Source organism: Abramis brama, assembly GCF_963993115.1.
Source record: "Abramis brama genome assembly, chromosome: 7".
NCBI classification, from domain to species: Eukaryota; Metazoa; Chordata; class Actinopteri; order Cypriniformes; family Leuciscidae; genus Abramis; species Abramis brama.
Genome location: NC_139969.1, coordinates 26,614,987 through 26,632,159, shown reverse-complemented (window position 1 = coordinate 26,632,159; position 17,173 = coordinate 26,614,987). Strand labels below are relative to the sequence as shown.

Here is a 17,173-nt window from a genome sequence, read left to right as displayed (position 1 = left end):
TTCAGATTTGGAAACCATGTCGCTCAGAGGTCCTCACGCCTTCTGTTTAAACGCGGGTCTCACGTTCACAAGCTCATCAGTTTTGGTCACCAAACAGAGGTAAATGCTATATACCTGAGATGGTCGCATTCACGCTTACACAATCAAAGATACTTTGGTAAAGCCCCCATGGAATTGCATACACTTGAATTTAAGGTAATGTTTACTTCAGGCAGAGGTATGGCCACTACTGATATAAGTCAACCAACTTTACTTGTCTTATAATAGCTTTGGATCGGCCATGCCGTGGTTTCCCACACACACTTATCTAAAGTTACATTAAATTAAAACAGAGGTAAGACACACCCAGATTTAGGTTGGTCAAGCAGCACTTTTGCTGCCCTAAACAGAAATTCACTTCTTGTCTTTGCAAACCAAGTACACTTGAATCAGTGCCAAATATTAGTCGTCACTAATCTGACAGAGACTTGCGGTAACATACGAATCTGTTTAATCTACTTGGGAAAACAATTTCAGAATCAGTCAGAATAAAAGCAAATGTTTACAATTTAATGACCAGATAATAGAACAATAATTCAAAATCCAATTCATAGAATAACAACAATTCAGAAATCCGAGGAATTGTAGAAATATTTACTTGGCAACGAAAACTACACACAGCGATCGTGTGGGAAGTCTACCTACAGACGCCTCGATCCTTTTGCCAATTTTCCTTATAAACCCAGATAATTCAATATGCTTACCAAATGGTTGTGTCTGTCATTATAATTAGATTTTGGTCCCCTATTGAGGGGTTCACAACTGTGGGATCAGAATTTGTAATTTAATGGGTTCTTGATACCTGTAGAAGAGAATACTTAGTTACATACAGGAGGTAGTTTGAATGGAGGATCTGGGGGAGGGCACACCTTTAAGGGGCACACCACATTTCTACATATGTTATATATGTTACATATGCAAGAGAGGTCAAATGTTAATTCTCAGGAGAGCCTTTTGTTTTCTCAAGGGGTAGCCCAGACTTACTGGCACCCACCTTACAACCCCATGATTTCTGATAATCTCGTTTAGGAGGAGGACGCAAAATCCATTATCACAGTGAAACATCTCCAGTGAACCACGGGACATGTTGGTATAGATCATGGTGTCCTAGCGGGCAGTCCACGGTGGGAATCTAATCCTCTCTTAGTCAAAGGAGAGATAAATTGCAGCGGTGTGGAGACTACATTCGGTTGTACATATGATTTTCTTGGAGGGAACAAGCCAGGGGAATACGATGACATCGCAATGGTGTCCTTCCTCCTTTATACTTTGGGATCAGAAGGGGAGTGCTGAAGAAAACAAAATCAATACCTAGTTAACATCACATAGCACCTACGGGTAGGGTGGTGAAGTACTGACTAGCAGACATCACTACACTGTGCCGGGGGTGGCTTGGTTTGCCCTTGCTCTAGGACATAACCCCCTCCGGAGCTATATAAGAGAAGCCCACATCTGTGAGGCTGTTTGTGTGTATGCACCTGTATGTGTATCCATTGTAAAATCTAAGCCAATGTGTACCACACCAGCACCCCTATGACCCACAGGAGTATTGGCTGGCCTGACATTTAAATGACATTTACGTGCCGGTTCCTCTGGAGACTGTTTTGATTGGCACCACAGAGCAATGCATACCCTTATAAAAGCCTTTCTGGCTACTTTTATCTCCATTATACCCACACAAGAGGGTGGAAAGGAAGTTTTGGGAGCTAACGGCCTCCTCATTGCAGCCATCATGGTTAGATACTGCTAGTTTAATGGGTAAAACCCCAACAAGATTCTACAGTATACTTGCTGGGAATTCCCAAAATATGGATACTTGGGGTTGCGTGTGATTTCAAGCATGAGATTAGTGTCAGTTTGACATTCAAGGCAAGGCAAGGCAAGTTTATTTATATAGCACATTTCATGCACTATGGCAATTCAAAGTGCTTTATATAGAAAGTGGGGGGTTCCCTTTGTTTACGAGCGAGGATCAGTGGGCATTAGGCCACCTGAGCACATGTTTCAAATTAAAGTACATATAAACTGCTGAGGGTTTAAGCACATGAGATGCATGAATGAACCACAGAGGTCCACAGGAAAGGCAGATAATAAGGGTCTAGAGAGACAGATACATTTTCTTATATTCTCACAATTTCAACTTTGATCTTTAAGAATAGCACTTAAACTACATATTTAGCGCTAACTTTTGGATATTTGGTTTGTATAAATATTTAACATTTACACAAAGTCAAAAAGCTGAAACTAAAACTAATTCAATTAGATTCTGCATACTGGTTATCAGACACATGCATAAAAATGATTTGTATATTTCTATAATATAATACTTATAATTATAAGATCACTATGTGATGTTGAAAATTTAATAGCAACCTCAGAGCATTAATCTCAGTACACAACCACATTTCTACATTTATTTCTGACCTGGGGAGAAAGAAAAACCTATGACTAGAAAGCCTAGTCCAGTCTCTTTTTTTTTTATTGTGAACAAAATTGTAAATATTTATTGTGGTGTTTATGGTAGGCTACATTCTGATTGATTTGGTAATCAAGAGGACCTTTCCAGTGGCCAGTGACATTATCTAAGGTGCTCTTGAAACATTTGTAGAGCTCTCAAAAGTCTCAAAGCTAACAGATCGACGTAGTGCAGTTGTGCCCTCAACATGTTTGTGAATTGACAAGAGGAGAGGTTCAGGGCTCAGGGTTACTTGATGCTCAAAGAGACTGTTGAGAACACAGGTCATAGGAGGAGATGAGAGGGACCGGGCCCTGACCTCCCAGGTGGCTCTGCTGTCGTCCCAGTCCTTTTGCATTAACCAACTCAATAAATCCACAGGCGCCAGAACAGGTGGCCTTGGACACCTGTTGACATTTATTTCCTACAGACTAGAGTCATGCTTTAGACAGCAGCATGTGGCCAGTGTAAGGCGAGGACAGCAAATTCCTGATCAAGATGAAAGAACTTTACTTTTACTTGCAAACACGTTTTTCTTGCGTCTTGAGGTTACGTCAATTTTCAAGATGGGTAATTTAAGGCTTTCCCTGGAGGAGACTTGTGTTGCAAAATGCATCTGAATTTTGTAGGAATGTTTTAAGCATTTATACAGCTTTTAAGAAAAAAGGCTTTAGAGTGGAGACGACAAATGGACACCAGCAATTAGCAGCATTCCCGCTCCGCAGAAACACCCGATCCGGATTGAGTACAAGGATCAATACACAAAGCAGGGAGCCAACCATTCGTTCTCATTAATAATAGATTAGCAAGTTATCATTTTCACTCGTGCTCTGAGCGGAAATGTGTCCGATGCTATCAGCTGCGGTGGTTTTAGTGAAACTTCTCCATTAACTGGGTTTTAGACCTTTTACAGAATTTTGCTTTCAATTAACTCTACATCAAGCCAGTCATTTCGCTCTATCGGTTTAATATCTTCAGTTTCCTTTATTGACATGCACGATTCCCTCGCCAAATCCAATGCAGTGGCATCTGCGGCAAACGGGTATGCTTGTAGGAAAAGAGACGATTGGCTGTGAAAGTTGTTTGAAATGACAACTTATCAACACTGCTTTTCCAGGCCTTGAGAGAAACGCAGAATTCAATGGGCCGAAGAATGGAGACAAACAAACGATTGGATAAGTAAGGCACTAAAAACTAAAGGAAGAACAATTCCCAGTGGGAATTCCTTCTCTAAGTGATACAGTGTTAGGCTGCTGTTGAGTGCTCCACTTTCTAATGTTATTAAATTATTTAGGAGAATGTGCAGAACACAAATTCTGAGCACAATTATGCATATCCCTCTGTGAGGAGCATTCAAGTAATGGATTTCCTCCTAAAACACTGCTGGAGAATTATCTTAAAGGGACAGTTCAGCCAAATAACTGTTTACTCACATCGTTTACTCACCCTTGTGTCGTTCCAAACCTTTTTCAGTGAAAAAGAAATGGTGAAGGACACTCTTTAAAATATAATGAAAGTAAATGAGGCCTGAGACTGTCAAGCTTTAAAAAAACATTACAAAAGTACACTAAAAGTAGTCCACACAACTCAAGTCCTCTGAAGTTATACAATAGTTTGGTGCGAGAGATTTAAGCTGTTACTCACAGACAATCTTGAGAATTCATGAACAAATGTTGTGATGATGTGAACACATCATACTTTTTGAATCGGATCTTTAAGTGAATCAAAATGATCCAGTTGTGGATTCATTCATGAATCTGACTGATATGATTCTTGATCCTGCGTCAATGATCCGCTCACAGTACTTAACAACTCACTGGAGGCGAAGCATTTCAATGAATAACACCTTACATTTTCAACACAGGCTGATTGAAAAAACATGCTTGTGGTGACATTTCTGCAATATTATATTACATTGTTTATTGTACTTTCACAGTGAAATATCCAGTGAGTCGTGCTGAAATCGCAGATGAATGTGAATATGGGAAAGTTTCATTATGTTGGTTGTTGTACGGATTGCAGCTGTTTCAGAAATAAAATGTTTGGTGAGTTGCTTTAAAGGCTCTATCGTTTTTGAAAATAATGTACCACCTACACTATAGAGCTAAAAAAGCAAACGTGAGATAATGTGTTTTCTGAAGCAACCATGCCATTTTAGCTTGCTTGTTCAAGACTTCAAGCCCTTTTATCATAACTCGTTCCTCACGGATTCATGCACAATCACTCCAAATCACAAGTGCAAGTTTACTACATCATAAAAGCCATGCATATGGAGCTGATTATGTGATGCAAACAGCAAAATATATTCATTTATGAATCATGCAGTATGGTAAAAGTGATTTGAGGTCATAACGTATTATTGAGCAAGGATTATTGTGCGCTAATCTTCCCCTGAACTCAAAACTTGTGCATAAAGGAATCAAAGTTGTTGGTGTTTTACCGCCACTAGTGTTCATTTCAGCTGCAAAATGAAGTGTATGGGTACATTTTTGGAGTGTTGCACGTTTTTTTTCCAAAATGAGTCTAGGTTGTTAAGGTTTTTTCATCGCAAGTTATCAAATGACTTTAGAAGACTCATATGGATTACTTTTATGATACTTTCATAATGCTTGTGTCTTTTTTATGGCTCAATTCATTACAATTGCACAGCCAAGAGTGATCAGCACTTAATTCATAATATCTTCCTTTGTGTTCCACAGAAAAAAGTAAGTCAGAACTGACAGAAATGAAGATTAAGTAATGTTCTTACACAGGTTGGGTGGAGGGTACACATGTAGCCACTGAGGGAAAAAATCATTTACTAAAAGCATTAGCGCAATGTTCCCTCATGTATCTTGACAAGTTGATGAAAAAAGAGCTTCCTGTTAATAGAGGTAAGCTGTATCATATGACCAGGCGGTTTAGCATTACTTCAGCCTTTAAACCGGTGCCCATCCTGGAGTCTTCAAAGCCGTGACTCATTATCTCTCTTTCCCACTGTCGACATGATATTGGATCAAAGACGAGACGGGCAATCATGAGGAAATATCGTTACTACCTCATTATTCGGCCCTCATGATAGAACAATAGAGTTATTCTTCCTCGCAGAGAAAACCTTCCTGTTTAGAAAGAGCCATCAATATTAAAACACAAACCGGCGCTAGATGCTGGTGCATTCCAGCTTGCTTCTCATAGGGCTATTGTTATGATGAGCATAGCACACTGAAAGCTTTCGCACAATAGGCAGGTACCATCCGGGCCTCGCTTTTGGCAGAGGGACAAGAGGAATGTTTGCATGGGAATACAGATAAGTGAGCATCACGGCTGGTTTGCAGGCAGCACTAGACTGAGTACTCCATAAGACAGAAGGTATAGGAAGTTCTGGGTGACTCTGAACGCTTAGGGCAGCCAGGCACTATGAAAGATTAAGGAGCCATGAAATATCACCAGATTGGAAATATTTTGAAAGGTTAACCCAAAGTGATCGCCTGAGACCATTCTAGAAAGCCTCAGGAGTCTGCGCACTGCAGGTACGCCGTTACCGGAGGGTGTAATTATGACACAAACATAAATGGCCATAAATCTGGCTGCTTTATTTGCTATGACCTGCACGTAATCTGCGTTAACCCAGCGTTTTCCTCAGAGGACTCATGTGGTGGATGGTGAGTTGCAGGAGAAATATTCTAACCTCAGCTACAGTGGAAGCGAGTAATGAGAATTCTGCCTAAGGTTTACTTAAATTTTTCAAACAAGCTTTAAATCTCATGCCTTTTTCAACTGTTTTCCAAAAAGTTCCGGCATGGTTACTACAGGTACAAAAAAAGCTAAATGAATACTTAAATTATATATATTATATTACATTTTATAGTAAGTGTTATAATCATAACATATATACACACAGAGTGTTAGCTTCTCAAGTAGATGATGCATTCACAAGCACCCGTAAAAACTGTAGAGTTGAGTCACGCACAAAATGTGCCATATTTTTGTAATTCTATTAATTTAACAAACGCATAGACTACGATTAACAGCCTCGGATAGTTACAGGTCTGCTTAGGTTTTAGTTAAAAATAAATGTCCCAATGGAGAAAATAGTTTAATTTATGACTTTTGTCCCCAACTTGTTTTAGTACAGTGGCCATAAATCTGGCTGCTTTAAAATTAATTTTAATAAAAATAAAAAAAAAGTAAAGCAGCTGATATATATATATATATATATATATATATATATATATATATATATATATATATATATATACACACATTTTCATCTGGCTGAGATCTGAGATTTTCATCTGGCTTTCATCAAACACAATATAATTTTCGTTGATCGAGATCTGGCAGCAGAAGCACACTGATAGTTTACCCAGAACTATCAGTGAGTAGCAGATTTGAAGAAAATTACCGTCATTTGGCAAATAAATAAATGACTGAGTTACATATGTATTACTAACATTTTATCATGTAAGCTTTATGGTACACCTCAAACAAAGGACTTTATAGTAATTTAGTGTTAATACTAATCAGCGAGTCCATAAATGGCTTGGGTATGCAAAGCGTTCACAGCTTATATGGAACACACCCACTGATATATATATAAATTATTTTTATTATAATATATATTTAATATGATTAATTTTAAGCATTAGATTAAAAAGGGTAATATAAATGTAAAAATCCTGTTAAAGTAAAAATACTGCTAAAATAAAATGCCACTAATACTGGCCAATAACCAATATATCATGCATTCATAGTTTTGAATATTCCAAGAATATTTCATACTTAAGTACCACATGTCTACCCGACACAGTCCTATCCTTTTATATGAAATGAGTGTGCATATGTACAGTTTTTTTCTGTACATATAAGTCTTTTTCATCTTCATGCATAAACAGCTCTGGGACAGCTGAGAGGAGGGAGGCAGGGCGCTGTTAAAGCTGTTGGGTAAAGGGCAGCCATCACACTGGCACAACCTGTGCCATTGACTGTCGGGTGAGCAGAAAAAGCTTAAGTGCCCCTGGGGGATGGACATGAGACAGGGATGTAGGATTGGAGAGGAGATCAGTGTTTAGATGCTGGATCAATGAGGACCCGTTATGGGTTGCGTCATCAATCACAATCAAAGCCCCTCTCACCCAAAATAACCAAACTAATCAGCTTCCCAACATAAAGGCCCCATTCACTGCTCTTACATCATTACCTTTGCCCTTTTCTGCAAGTCTGGAGTATTTAAACTTTCACACCATGTGTCAAGAGAAAATTTAATTACAGTCCTTTTGGGATCTGAACACAAATGGACCTGGACTTGACTGGGGTGTTCATTAAAATGAATTCACCAAAGCAGATCCACAACTACAAAACACTCCACGAGGCTACAGTAAATACACGAGGCTAAATATGTGTGATATGCTAATTTGAAACAAAAGCATTTCCTTTACTTAATATTACTATAATAAATGTATACCATTCAACTACTGTACAAATATCTTACGAATATATAGGATTCGTTTCATTAAAAGGAATAGGCTAGTCATCATTTACTCACCCTTATGTTGTTCCTTATTTTATATGAATTCTTGAGTAAAGGAAGGCTTTACTTTATACTTTGAACTAAATTTAAAAAAAGTAAACAGTCAGTAATAAAATAAGAACATATAAACAAATTGCAAACGATAGAACAAATAAATACAATAGAATAAAAAAAACAAATGAAAAAAACAAGGGTTTGAGTTTTTCAGGTGGGTCTAAATGTAGTATTAGAGAGTTCAGTTAAGAAATACTACAGAAATAAACACTGGATAGTCTTCGTATAAATTAAATACAGATTAATGCTTACAATTAAAGTTACAAAAGTTATTCAGTCAAGAACAGAGAGTGATATTCTCTGTCTTTTGTTCTTTGATTAACCTGACAGACACCAGCAGGAATATTAGGCTGCTGTCACTTTAAAAGTTTATGCACAGATCCAATATCCTGTTACATATCAAGCATTTTCTTTTTCAACTATTTACATTCACCAAGAGCGTGTATTTGACCATATCAATATGTATAGAAATATCGACACTTTTGACAACACTAAGGATGGATACATAATGACAGAAATTTTATATTTGGGTAAACTATCCCTTTAACCTTTCAAATCTTATATAGCCTGTAGTTTGTAGGCAATACCAAATACGGGCAGTAACAGCATCATCTAACCTGGAAACAGTCTGGCCAAGGTTTCCCAAACAGGTAATCTAATATAAATGCTCTTCAAGTTTTGTGAAATAGCCTTCTACAACAATAAAAAAGGTTCTCAGGGGAGATTTGAAATATTCTACTCCAGGCACCATGAATTGAACATGTGGTGCATATTTCTGCAAGAATTTTCGAGAGCTGTTTAGAAGAGCAACTCACGAAAGGCAGAAGAAGATCAACACATAAAATGCGGTTCATACTGCCAGCCTGCCCAATCCTGGAGGCCTGAACAAGCCAAGTGTGTGGGTCACATTGTACAAGAACAAAGAACATTAGTCATTGACAATTATGGGGTCAGCACAAAGGGGAGGGGAAGAAGGTTATGATGGGAGTCAGTGAACGATGAGGAGAAGCCAGCTTTAATGCTGATGAGAAGCAGGGGACGTGAATTCCCCACAACAAAAATGTCATAAGCTCTCAGACGCAAGTCTGTACTAATGTGATTAGCTTCTCATGTCTGTTATTACATAAAAACGCTTTATGGATATTAACAAGCCTAAATGCCCCCACAACCCTTCTCAGATGCTGTACAGAGGCTCTTGGAGAAGATTCTTGACAATACAGCAACTTCACAATGCAGAGTGCACTCACTGTGCATGTTTTCTTACCACATAATATAGATTTGATATGACACTGAGCCTAAAGACCACATGAAAAATCATGATTTTTATAATTGGAAGGACATACAGTCTGAAACCACTAGTGAACATAATAAAATACACTGATATTCTAAGTCTAATCAACAGAGACATTCATTTCTCTACCCATTTGTGTAAAATAATTATTACACATTAAAAACGAAAAGGGAATATAGGCATTGTAAACTACAGTATGAAAAATGGATATTCATTTTGAGATCTACTAAAGATAACATTTAACTGTGTTATTAAATACATTTTTAAATATTAATTTTAAGGGAACATTGGATGATTGAAAAAAAAAAAAAAAAAAATCACCCAATTGTTTTTGTTCCTCTATTGTAAGTTTGGAAAAAAAAGCATCTACTATACAGTTATTATATAATATATAGTTATTTAGTTATTATATATATATATATATATATATATATATATATATATATATATATATATATATATATATATATATATACATACATACAATTCATAAATTTGCTTGTTTCCAGGTTTAAATTAGATTTGGAACCTTTTGGACCACACTACATGACATCTGTGATCATGTGATGCGTGTGATGCATGCTGGTCCTGCCGGCTTTAATCTTGTCTTGATGATCACAGCAGCGATATTATAAGGTGTAAGTGGCATGGGAAGATGACACACTCATACGTATGATGGTTCAAATAGCTTTTATGGCTATCCTTCAGTCAAGGACACTGGATGATCTTGTCATCAGATGACAGCGCTGGCCACAGCTGAGAGTTTGGGGATCTGCCTCTGGCCCTGCGATCGACCATTATAATTAAGCTATTAATCTCACATCATTAACCCCCGCTGACCAGTCCTTTAATTCATCGCTGTGATATTGCCGTTCTGCCTTACGCAAACCTTCTGCTCTCTCCATTTTGCCATCTCTTCTCTGGTGTCTGTCATTGAAGGACCACAGCTGGGAACTAACAAAATTACCTTGCAAGTGCCACTCGACTGAGGATACGGTTACTTTTAATTAAAAAGAATCAATTTCTATTCCTGTCAATTTCACTCAGTGACCATATGGACACTAGAAAACACAATCCAATTTGCCACCGACCACCCAGTCGGCCCTGCCTAGCCCGCCGGGAAAACAAAAGCTTGCTTAATTGATTTATAGAGGTGGTTTTCTTCATAGCACTTCAAGATAAAATGTAAAGGGTTCTCATTTGCAAGCGTTTTTCCGCTAACAATAGGCCATATGTGTGGGTTGTCATTTAAACACCAACAGGATTTTATTTTGTACCGAAGAATTAGCTCAAGTGGGAGAAAAATGAAAGCTTTCACTTTAACTTTCAGATGGCATTTTTAAGGCACCTTCATTTATTGCTCAAAGCCTTAAATTGTCTCAAACCTTCTTGCCATTAGAGAGCTGGGAGTGATGGGATAGAAAAAAAGGATCAATATAAACCACCTCCTGCAACATATAGAGACAAATAGCATCAGAAAAAATCCACTGCAACTGGAAAATGAAAAAAGAGCAGTTTGTGAAATACAGTTAAATCAGCAGAAACTATGGTTTATACTGGGACATTTTTAGCAGCGTTCTTTAGAAATGCTTAATAAAGGCTTGTAGATTTAGAAATACGCTACGCAACACTAAACGTTTTTTTTTTTTTTAGTTAACAGAAGTGATGCTACTAGCTGAACTCAATTTTCAGTAGCATGGAGGTAGTTTGACATTTTAAAACAGAGTAGCTCTTCAAGTAACAACAAGTTTGAAAGCTATTTTTCCAACAACACAAAAAATAGCCATTTTTTTGCAGTGGTAGGGCTGGGCGGTATGACGGTATATATCGTTACAGCGGTAGAAAATGTCAACCGTAACAGATTTTTTTATTCCGTGTATACCGCAACATGTAAATAAGTGGGCGTGGTTAACTCACATGCAGCGTGCGAGAGACTGAGACACTGAGGTTTGTCAAAGAAACATGGAGAAAGCAGATCAAGAGGATCCACAAAGGAATTACGTTTTCTAAAGGGTTGTTGTTAACGTGATATTTCCGGGGGAAAAGGCGCAGCAGTCAACTAGAGCAGAGCGGCACCCGTAGGCTACAGTTTAGAGGAGTGCACGATCGCAAAAGCATGAAGCTTACTTGACAACAACAGTTCATATATCAATATCGTAACGAATAGAAATAAACTTAAATAATGTATAGTTATCTGCATCTTTCTGTCTCTTACTGTATGTATAGTTACTTTTTAAACACGAAACTCGCATTCAGTATGACACGCGAGCGTTGCCGTGGTAATGAACATCCTGCTTGTTACAGCGAATGTATAACATGTTAATCCTGTATCTGAGGCAAAATGACTAAATATGCAGCGCGAGTTATATACTGTATATTTCTAACTCCAAACAATTGGCCACTGAACCAGCTGATAAAATCTTGCTTTGATTACAATGCGTAATTCACTCAAATGTACCGGGAAAACATTTAAACATAACTAGTATCTATATCCTACCAAATTAAAAGGAAGTAACTCATTTATTATGAATAGAATAGTTCAATATAAAATATTCAGATATTATAAACTGATTGTTGAAGTAAAGCAATAACATGAGATTGAAAAATTATTCAGCAAAACTTTATTTAAAGTTGAATTGCACCTATGAGTTGTATTTAATATCAATCAGTTGGGGGCAGTTCATCTAAAAGTTGATGAGAGTGTTTTGTTTACTACATTTAGCTATTAAAAATAGTTTACCAAGGAAATAATTTACCAAATAAAAAAGAAAAGAAAATTCAAACAAAGTGAAGTACTTTTCATTTCTAAAGTATTTGGGTTTATTTATTATACAAAGCCCTTTTTGTCGATTTTTCGAGAATAATTAGCCTACAGATATAAATAACTATATCGTGAAATATATAGTTACCGTGAAATAAAAAACTGACAGACGGATGGACGGACAGGCAAACAGAGAAAGAGATAGAGGGATGGATGAATGGATGTCACTTTAAATTTCTTATATTTTGACTAAATTTAGGATATCCTATTTATCATTTGGACAGTCACTAATTAGTTTACTTCTTTCAGCTGAGAGGAAAAACCACTTCTTAAAGGACAAAATGACTGAGAAGACTGTTATGTAAACCCTAGATACTAGTCAGGAGGAAGCACTTATGAAGAAGACACCAATCAAGCAATTTGGGTGGCTTTAAAAATCGCGCAAATGAGACATAAACACCTAAACAAGACTCAAGGGACAGCCCTCAGTCTCCTCGCAGGAGCTACTGTGCAATCCGAGTAATCTTGACTTCTTTGAGCACTCAGAATAAGAAAGTGCCTTCATTTTTCATCCGTCTGATTTAGGTAGGATCTGTTACCATGGTGATCAACGTTCAGGACGCCCCACCCTGTAGTTCTGGCTCCACTGCCCTATAATTCAGAGCGTTGCAAAACCAGTTCTTTCATGTTTAGTAACTCAACCCTCTCTGATTACAGACAACAACACAAAAAAAGACCATTTGTGGTAGTCAATATTTAACCTTACCTCTATTTATAGAGTTTTATTTGTTTCAACCATCTTCAAAAAGTATTTATACCAAAATAATGTCACCGTAGAGCGGTATCACACTAGGATTTTAGTGTCTGAAACCTGGAGACCTGTTCTCAAACCATCAACAGCCCCTACAGCCGCATGTGATGACACTAATGAGGGTGCTGTGTTAATGCGCTAGACACAAACATGCAGAAAACTGAACGAAAGACATGAAGCCCATGGCAGCAATGAGCAAAATGCTGTAATGTTTATTCACAACATGACGACGGTCTTCATCCAGGTGGCATGAAGTCAACATGAAACAGTATTCATAACCTATTTTAATTCTGTAAGGTGATGTCTTTCACAGAGATGCTGTTTTTTTAATAAATTTAAGCCAATAATTATGTTCATGTCATTGGCGAAAACTGATAAATGGTCGTAATTAAAATAAATTAAAAATAAAACACTATAAAATAAAAAATGTTAAATGCTACCAGTAAATTTAGGCATCACAACATTATGATGTACAGTATAATTAATTTTGAGGCTAAAGATTACATTTAATGGTTTTATTAAACTATCAGTTCTTAAAGATTAACTTTAAGTGATCGTTAGATGACGGAAAAGGTCATCTAAATGTAAAAATAGGCCAAATGGGCATGAACAATTAAATATCTAATATCTGCCGATACCGATACTGATAATTTAATTATAATTAAAAAACAGTAATATTGACCAATGTTCACTGTATTTCAGTGTAAAACAGGAAAATCAAGGAGGGGGAAAAAAGGAGGATAAAGGCGCAGTCATATTAGTGATACATCAGCAAAATTACGCAGGCAAAGTAGATTCATTGTCCATTGTCAATAGGAGCACAAAGCACCTCTTACTCAGAGGACTCTTCCAAAACAAGCAGCTTTATATTGATAGATGCAACAAAATTCAATCGAATTTTCCAATTCCTATTGACATGACTGCATTTTGCTTGCGTAATTTCACAGTTAAAAAGTAAATGTTACTGCACCTTAGTTCACCCATGAGCCAGTTCTGTACTCTCTATTGACAGCTAAGCTTATATGATGAACAGATGATGAATTTAGGCGTTTATTCACATATAAACATTGATCAGCTAACATAAACAGAAGCTTAACCGTACCTGTGTGACGCGCAAGAACAAACCTCATTGGTTCTGTGAATGGCAAATAATTAATGACAGAATTTTCATTTTTGAACTATCGGGAAGTTACATTGACATTTATATTATATTTTGAGGAATGATTATGGACACAACCTTTTTTTTTCTTAGGCATAAAGTGCAAACATGCAAAAAAGTCGATTTTTATTGCATGTTGAGTTTAAATTTAAATTTGGAAAAGAAAAACTGATTTGATGGCATGTTTTGGATTCTAAATACTTGAAATAGGGATTCTTCAAATTTCTTGAAATATAGTTACAGTTCCTTTACATTAGAGATGAAAAGCAAGATTCTGAATCACAAAGGCTTAGCGACTTTGAGAGCGGCAAAAGGAGTCAAGAGAAGAAGCTTCAAGGTTACTCTTATACAAGCCCTGCCTCTGAACAACAGAAAGATTTAAAGGTTAAACGCAGCAAAAAGTGAAAAAGAAAGACAGCGAGTGAGCCGGTGTGAGAGAGAGAGAGAGAGAGAGAGAGAGAGAGAGAGAGAGAGAGAGAGAGAGATAGAGGCCTAATGGAATTACAGCAGCCTTGTGACAGCGGTGCAGATGGGTCACATGGTGAATTAAATGGCTCTCTGACCCATGCCAGAACTGAGCCTTGGCCTCAGCTCGACCCGTGGCACCCGCAACATTGCCATGTCACTCACGGTGCATCTCAGTGATCCGCACACTCATTCACAAGGACAATGAAGCGGAGTGGCTCATGAGAACTGCCTTCTGATCCACAGCTCCATAGAAATGCATCGCTCATCTAAGCGTATCTAAGGAAAGTTCAAGTGAACAGACCAGTGGGTAGCGGCGAATGTTTTCTTTGAATTTAGGGTTCATTTCGTGCCAAGCGTGTGAAGTATTAGTGTGTTCACTCATGCTTGCAAACAATTCCACAATGCGACGCACTTCCAATTTCACAAGGTACAGGAAAAAAAAAGACTAGTCAGCTGGAGTGTTGTACTTACTGTCCGCCTGAGAGGAGAATTGCACGCAGCTCAGCAGTAGCAGTAGAGGAAGCCCAACGGGCAGGAGGGGCACGGACATGCAAATATTAGGCACCATGTTCCAGGTTGGCACTGCTCCCCCTCGATCACCGCTCTGCTCTCGCAGCTCTCACGCAATCATAGACTAAAACCTGCGGAACACAGAGACAAGCACACGTTAGCATTCGATTCAAGGTAGGACAACGAAGCATTTAGACAGTACAGGTATGATGAATTGAGTGATCTGCCAAGGGGCAACAGGGTTAATGAGAAAAGCAAATGCTCTTTTATCAAAGTAAACAAAACCCATAATCTGCTGCCGGTTAGCTAAATATCAAAAGGACGGAAGAGAATTGGGAATTCCCAATAACCGGCCGCCACTAAAGGTGCCCATTAAGTGGCTCTACACAGATGGCTCCGGATCTCCTGAAGTGTGGCGGTATTACTGTATAGCCATACACACAGTTCCCTAAGGATGAATGCTGGTTTAAATCAGTGCTCACAATATTAGAGGACTAGGAAACTGTCAGAATATAGGGGAAGTTGTGTTGAAACTGCAGTTTGTCACATTTCAAGTAATTAAACTTGTCAAGCTAACATTTTGATAAACTACACTAGGAGATACTGGCAAAAAGTAGCTAAATACATTGACAGACAACATGTTATTGTCAAGTCCAGTGCAACTCCAACTCTTACTCCTAATGAACACAAAAGAAGATATTTTGAAGAACGTCAGAAACCAAACAGTTAATGGGCATCATCGACTTCCAAATTATTTTATTTTTCATACTATAGAAGTCAGTGGGGTCCATCAACTGTTTGGTTACCCATATTCTTCAAAATATCTTCCTTTGTGTTCAGCAGAAGAAAGAAATTCATACAGGTTTGGAACAACTTGAGGGTGAGTAAATAATGACAGAATTTTAATTTTGGGGTGAACTGTCCCTTTAAGTGGATCAAAAAAGCACTCTAAAGTTCAGCTAATTGGATTTATTACACTTTTTCATTAGGGACACTAAACGTAAACCCTACGTCTGACCTCACTCGTCTGATCTCGTCCATTTAATATTTTTTTCCACAGTGTGAGAGGTCTGCGATTTTAATAAGCAAGAATGCGAACGAGACACAAACAAAGGTTTCAATATCTCACAAGGTGAGAAATACTCCATATACCTGAGGAGGTGTTGACTAGCCAATTACCAACAAGCTGATTTCAGATGCATGTTAGATGCGTGAAGATACGCCTGGCTGCCGTGTTTGTGAGATGGTGCCAAAAGAAACAATGAACAAACAGATCCTAACAGGGAGGCGTTTAAAAAGTGTGTTTATTTTTCCTATCTAAAAGGCTTTTTGTTAATCTTTCTTGACAAGAGGTTTTGTGTGCTAAAATAACAAGAGACGGCATGCATGTTGAGTCATAGCTCGGTTATACCAAAACACCTAAAGGGGTTTTAGTACCGCGGCAATCATTCTCGTAATAAGCCTTTACTACCTTTGGAGGCATATCAAATAAGAGAAGTTGATTAGGTCACCAATAGAGAGGGGGAAATGAGGCAAGCATTACGCTTCGAGCATGACCTACATTTTGAAAACACTGCAAGGATTAGCCAACTGATCCATTTTTTTAATACATACCTCTTAGTCAAAAACCAAACATTTAAAACCTGCCTGCCAATCACCAAGCTCCCGCACCATGCCTGACTTGTTTGTTCAGGCCGGGGTTACGAAGAGAATGGCTAAATAAACCGATAACAGCACAATAGCACAGAAAATGTACACATCAGGTGAGATTTACCCAAGGAGCAGGGATATTGAGCAATAAACTCAAATCAAACAGTCATCAACCTCATAACTTTTGAGAAGTCACGGTTTCGTTTTTGAAAAATAGGCTACTAGGCGTACATTACTCAAATGTATTGTGCTTTTAACATGAATACAGAGGATTATTGAGGATTATGATATGAATAAGGATCATCATTGAACAAATTGCATTTGCAGTTACTCATGTGCATCTTGTATCACGTGAGATCACATAAGAACTGACATTTATGTTCCAATGCTTTAACATTCAGGTAGCTTTATCGAAAACGTGTATTGGGCAGAAGTATACAGGCAGCTGAAGGCAAGAGGACAAAAA

The 17,173-nt window shown here is 37.8% G+C and overlaps 1 protein-coding gene across 9 annotated transcripts in view; it reads right to left on the bottom strand.

Annotated features, from left to right (window-relative positions):
- The window catches only part of ptprfb (protein tyrosine phosphatase receptor type Fb), a 196,713-nt gene that overhangs the window by 101,016 nt on the left and 78,524 nt on the right, over positions 1-17,173 (bottom strand). For all 9 annotated transcript variants that reach the window (XM_084121072.1, XM_084121077.1, XM_084121073.1 and 6 more), the window contains exon 2: positions 15,019-15,188. In XM_084121072.1, coding sequence (XP_083977198.1) covers positions 15,019-15,115 — 97 coding nt within the window. In that variant the 5' untranslated portion in view covers positions 15,116-15,188. The remainder of the gene's footprint in view (positions 1-15,018; positions 15,189-17,173) is intronic.